Source organism: Phodopus roborovskii, unplaced genomic scaffold (assembly GCF_943737965.1).
Source record: "Phodopus roborovskii unplaced genomic scaffold, PHOROB, whole genome shotgun sequence".
Taxonomy (NCBI): domain Eukaryota; kingdom Metazoa; phylum Chordata; class Mammalia; order Rodentia; family Cricetidae; genus Phodopus; species Phodopus roborovskii.
The window spans coordinates 8,670,252-8,676,251 of NW_026126433.1; the positions used below are offsets into that span (position 1 = coordinate 8,670,252).

General features: G+C 37.9%; 1 protein-coding gene across 2 annotated transcripts in view; it reads left to right on the plus strand.

Moving 5' to 3' along the window:
* The window catches only part of Prkci (protein kinase C iota), a 58,510-nt gene extending 55,413 nt beyond the window's left edge, over nt 1–3,097 (plus strand). For both annotated transcript variants that reach the window (XM_051185868.1, XM_051185869.1), the window contains exon 18: nt 324–3,097. In XM_051185868.1, coding sequence (XP_051041825.1) covers nt 324–411 — 88 coding nt within the window. In that variant the 3' untranslated portion in view covers nt 412–3,097. The remainder of the gene's footprint in view (nt 1–323) is intronic.
* Nucleotides 3,098–6,000: the final 2,903 nt, after the last annotated feature.

Sequence of the window (6,000 nt, forward strand, 5' to 3'; positions counted from 1 at the left end):
GCTGTTACCTTAATTAAGAGTACTGTTTAGGGTAAAAGTTAAAAATGACTGGGATTGTTTATTTTCTGTATTTTTAAAAATCCTCAGTCTGATTCTGAGCCCTCTTGGCTCTAAGGCTGCTTGTGGGGTTATTAGTTTTCCTGGTTGCCCCTCCCTCCTCCCCTCTCCCCGTTCTTCTAGAACTCACTTTATGATTTATCTAAGAATTTGTTTTCCCTTCATAATTATATCATTTAGCCCTATTTTTTTTTTAGTTGTATTTCACTGTTTAAAGGCTGAAAGAATCTTGATTATAATGAAAACATTGATTTTTCTTTCAACAGTGACATCGTGAGGAAGATTGACCAGTCTGAATTTGAAGGCTTTGAGTATATCAACCCTCTTTTGATGTCCGCAGAAGAATGTGTCTGACCCTCACTTTCCAGCTATGCATTGCTTACTGTCATTTAGTGCATGGATACCTGCTAGCCTGGTCATAGTTAACGTTTGGTGTTGTCACCTACAGGAATCTCTCAGTATCCTGTTATAGATGATAGGAATCATATAGCTAAGTAGAGCTAAGAAATTAAAACTAGCTTCCTGACAATCATGTCAAACTTTAGTTATGCTTGCTCTCCAGAGGCCTAGTAATGAGTAAGGAAGTTGTCTTTTGTGTTAAAGGAAATAACACAGCTTCTCAGAGAGAGCCTCTGTTACCTTGTGACACACGGTGGGATTACATCATCTGTCTCCCACAGTTGTTGTCATTTTGTGTTGAGTCAATTGAAGGCTCAGTCATGTAGCGGAGTGTAATTCACAGTGCATCTTCTATTACAAGTTTCAGAGTTCCTGAGTTTAAGAATCCTATAAATTTTCAGTTACCAAATTGATAGACAATTGACTCCTTTTATTAAGAACTGGAGTCTAAATTAGTACCTGTGTTTGAAAAACTGGCACAGTGATTTGTTTTGTTTTTAAATTTTTGTTTTTTTTAGAATAAGGGGTTAGCATCTGAGCTTGCCTTTTCAGTGAAAACCAGCATGCTAATACATGTAGTTCAAAGGCCCAGAATGCACATGAATGGACAGTTTCAGTACATATAAAGGGAAAAGTAGAAGTTTAAAGTAGCAGCAGAAAGAACAGTGGTCATGTTTTCTTACTAGGAAAGAATCCTACAGTTGAATAGTGAGGAGGTCCTCTACTCCTTACTGAACTTAAAGCATTCCATTCATCCAGGGGAAGCAGAATGTACATATATATATTTTATTATTTAGTATACAGAAAAATAATTTATCTTCTAAGTAGAATATCCTAACTACTTTTGATTCCTTCCCCCAAGTGCATTTTTTTTTTTTTGTATTTTTGAGACCTGTTAATACAGTCTACAGTGAAGTTGAAGAACAACAGAAAACATACATGAGTAACTACATATCACATGTGTGCTCACATCGCAGTTCTAGCTCCTACTAAGTGTCCGTGTCTTAGGTAACAGATGTAATACATAAGAGAATGCATTTCAGTTCTCTGCAATATTTTTATTAATATTTAGCAACATTTATTTAAAGAAGTACCATTGTAGCCTTATTTCGCTGTTTATTTTAAATATTTTTATATAAAGAACTTTAAAATAAGCATCTAAATAAACTACAGTTGTCAAATCAGTAAAATTTAATTTTAGGGATGCTATCTAGTGCTGAGCTTACAATGATTTTAAAAAGTATCTTTTGAGGGATGCTACATTTCATTGGAAGTGTAAGTTTCCCCAGGTTTGTGTCATGTATTTTCTTTTCTTCAAATAACTTTAGGCTGAGAGCAATAAAACCTCCATTGATCAGAACCAAATAAGGGACCAGCCAGGTGGCTCAGCAGGTAAAGGCACTCGAGGCCAAGCCTGGTGACCTGGATTTGATGCTGAAACCCACTTGGTGAAAGGAAAGAACCAGCTCCCACAAGTTAGTACACCATGGCACACACACACACACACCCTCCCTGAAATAAATGTATGTGTTGGGTATCAGCCAAAAAATGCACATCAGAAAGCAATTGTTTATTACATTTTCATGTTTAAGGAATATATTTCCCAAAATACAACTTTTTTTTTTTAAAGTCAAAAGACAGTGTTCGCTTGATAAACTTGTAGAGAATTCTGAAGTGTCAGTATGTTTATGACCTTTTAAGTGGTGCTGTTTCCATTGGGGCATTTTGGAATATAGAGTAATCACTGAGAATTTGTTTAAAAATGCATGTCATTGGGCTACCTTAGGGCTCTTTGGGGATATTGTATTTCATTTCTTTTTGTGTGTGTGACCATATTTCTTATTGGAGGCTGAGTCTGCTTTTTGTGGTGAAACAGTTTAAGAAGAGGTAATGAGTGAATTGTGTGCATTTGCCAACAAACTTAAATGAATAAATTCAAGTTACATATCATCTCTACCTGCACCCTCAGTAAAATCTGTTTTCTGCCAATACTGTACAAATGATGAGCAGTTTTCTATGAGGAGCTTCTAGCCATTATTAATGGTGTTTTTTGTTTTTAAATCTTTTTTAATAAGATTTACTATGTGTATTTTATACAGAATTATTGCAAATGTTTTTAATTGAGTTCTAGTTTTCAGTCCTTAAGTGTCACGCCAATTCTTTGTATGTTATGTAAAAGTTCTCTCAAATACTCATCTAGGGCTGGGCAGTGGTGGCAACACACCTCTAATCCCAGCACTTGGGTGGCAGAGGCAGAGGGATCTCTGTGAGTTCAAGGCCAGTCTGGTCTACAGGGGGAGTTCTAGTACAGCCAGAGGTGTTACACAAAAAAACCCTGTGTTGAAAAACCAAAAAGAAAAAGAATACTCATCAGGGGAATATCGGTGTGGGTGGGTGGAGTGATTGGCATCTGGTGTCTTAGAAATCATTTATTTTGCATAAGCTGTGGTCAGATCATTTTATCACATGCGGCTGAACTGGTTGTCTAGTTCCATACGTCCTCAGTGCTGGTACATTTAGTTTAGAAATTTGTCTTAATTTTTGTCATGTAGAATATCTTCCTTGTTCACTATAATGTAATCTGTATTTGTATAATTTTTTACATTACATTAAAATCTTTAAATAAAATGTTTAATACCTATGAGGAGTGGATCATTTTTAATAAGTGCCACATTTTAAAAAAAAAAAAAAAATGTTCCAGAACTAGACTATCAACATTAGTTCCAGAATTTCTATAATTCAGACAGCCTTCTGGCCGTGGTGATTAGAAGATTCTAGTACATTTTAATCCCGTTCCTCAGTAGGTCTTTTTATGTGAAAAAATGAGAAGTCAACTGAACACAGAACTGAAGCTTATGCAAACATTCAGAGCAGGCCATTCCTGTTTTAGACTTCACGTTCATGCTGACCTGTTGTGTTTCAAAAGGCTGCAACTTCCTCTCTCTGAGTAACAGCTGTTGTCCCATGAGTGCAGTCCTCACTATAACTCTCCATTCTCATGTGGAATTACATCTTCAATGCCTTTATTGGTAGAAATTGAGTAACTCTACCAAAACCCCTTCCCTTGTGTTCATCCTTATTTAGAATAGAGTTAGAGGCAGTACTAGGGATGTGGCACCAGGCATTTCCCTGTATCACCTCATCACTAACACTGAGTCCATGAGATTTCCAGGCAGTCCAACTAGCACCTGGGAGTTTTAGGGGAATTTTGCATGAGATGTTGAGTCACTAGGACAGTTAGCTTTCCCCTGAGAGGTAAAACAGGTTTTTAAGCCCTTCAAACTTTGACAGCTTGTTTCTGAACAACAAGCAGGTGTGGCACATGGTAAAGGTGGGATCTTTCCTAGACTTGTTCTAGAAAGAATGGAATCAGAGACATGAGACTATGTAGTCTCAGTAGGCAGAACCACAGCCTACTGCAGTACATAGCTAAGTGAGGTTAATAGAGCTGAACCTCTGTCATTAACACAGATAGGAGACATACAAACGTGCAGTGTTGGCTTCTAGCCCAGTGAGAAAGACCAAGGAATGTAGTGAATACCCATGGTGCCACCTTTGCGATCACACAACGTAACAAAGCTCATGAGTTGACTTTATTTCTTACTGCTCTAAGGCAGACACTTTTTAGACTTAGACTAGTCTCCACAGAGCTTTCCTGTGTTTTGGGTATCACGGAAAAAAAAGACACTCAGACTCAGGTTGTGGGTGCTCTCTTCCACACTAAGATTGGTTTTGCACTTTACGATTGGTTTTGCACTCCGTGCTAACAAATGGCAGTTGGCTTTCACCAATGAGATGGGAGGGAAGGCAAGCTGCCAGGTGCTTCTGATTGAATCATTTGTTTTCTTTCAGTTCAGAATGAGAGATTTGGGGATGTGAAGGATGTGAAATGTGACACCTTCACATGGCAATTCAAGCTCTGCTGACACTAGTTTTTTTTGTTTTTTGTTTTTGTTTTGTTTTGTTTTGTTTTTTTGAGACAAGGTTTCTCTGTGGTTTTGAAGGAACCAGCTCTTGTAGACCAGGCTGGTCTCGAACTCACAGAGATCCACCTGCCTCAGCCTCCCAAGTGCCTCAAGTAATTAAAAATAGAATTACCATATGACCCCACTATTTCACTCTTGGGTATATACTCAGAGAACACCAAACCCTACCATAGAGATACTTGCATTCCTATGTTCATTTCTGCCTTTTTCACTGTAACAAAGAACTGGAGTCAGCCTATTTGTCCGTCAACAGATGAAGGGATAATGAAAATTTGGGAGTAGTGGTGAGTTCTGTTCAGCTCCAAAGAAAAATAAAGTCACAACATTTGTAGGAGAATGCATAGACTATATAATGTTTAGTGCAGTTACAATCTCAGGGGGAAAAAAAAAACAATCTTTTCTTTCAGGGGTGGAATCTAGCCAGTATGACATATATTTTTGCAAGCAAGCATATGTTTGGGTAGAGTGTAGCGTATATGAAGAGAACAAGAGAGGCTAAATATTAGGGGGTAAAGGACTGGAGGGAGTGAAAACAAGTTATGTGTGGATATAAATCTGGCTTTCTAATTCTTCATCTTGTCATGGATTTTTCATTTTTGGTGGTGGATAAGTGCATAAAAATATACTCGATAGTGAACAAAATCCAACTTTGAAGCACCACTATTCCTGTTCCAGATGGCTGTTCTAAATATAGAAGTTCATTGGAGTTACGGGGTCTGAGTCTGGTTAATCTCAGGGTATAATGTATTTTTATTTGCAGTGTTTTCTATAACATAGTTTAAAATAAAAAAGGAAAGTGATGGGTTTCTAGAATTAGAACCACATGGCTAGATTTAAAACGTTAACACCAGCTGGGCATGGTGGCTAACACCTGTAATCTCATCGTTCAGGAGTTGGAAGCAAGAGCATCCTTCTTGACTATATTGAGAGTTCTAGAAGACCTTGTTTTGAAAAACCACTGGAGGTGAGATGGTTCAGGCCTTTGTCAACAAGCCTGACAACAGAAATTGGTTCCCTGGGATCCGTGTGGTGGAAGCAGGAACCTATTCCTGAAAGTTGTCATTTGACCTCCATACAAGTACTGTGCATCATTGTCCTCTCCTGATCAATACAAATTTGAAAATCTTTTTTTTTTAATTTATTTTATTTCATGTGCATTGGAACTGGAGCTGTGAGCTGCCTTTGGGTGCTGGGAATTGAACCCAGGTCCTCTGGAAGAGCAGTCAATGCTCTTAACCGCTGAGCCATCTCTCCAGCCTCCAAATTTGAAAATCTTATAGGAACTTTGTGTTCATGAGTAGTTGTATAACTTTATTGGCTAGGAATAAAATGGATGTTACAGAAATATACATAGACAGCCTCAAGTGTGCCTCAGATCTATTTCTTTGTTGTTTTTTGTTTTTAAGCTAGAGTTTCTCACTGGCCTAGAGTTTGACCAAGTAGGCTAGTGTAGCTGGCCAGTGAGCCCCATGGATCCTCCTGTGTCCCTGTGTTGGGATTACAAACATATACCTCCTCTTGCATTTAAAAATAATTTATTTTGTGTGCATTGTTGTGA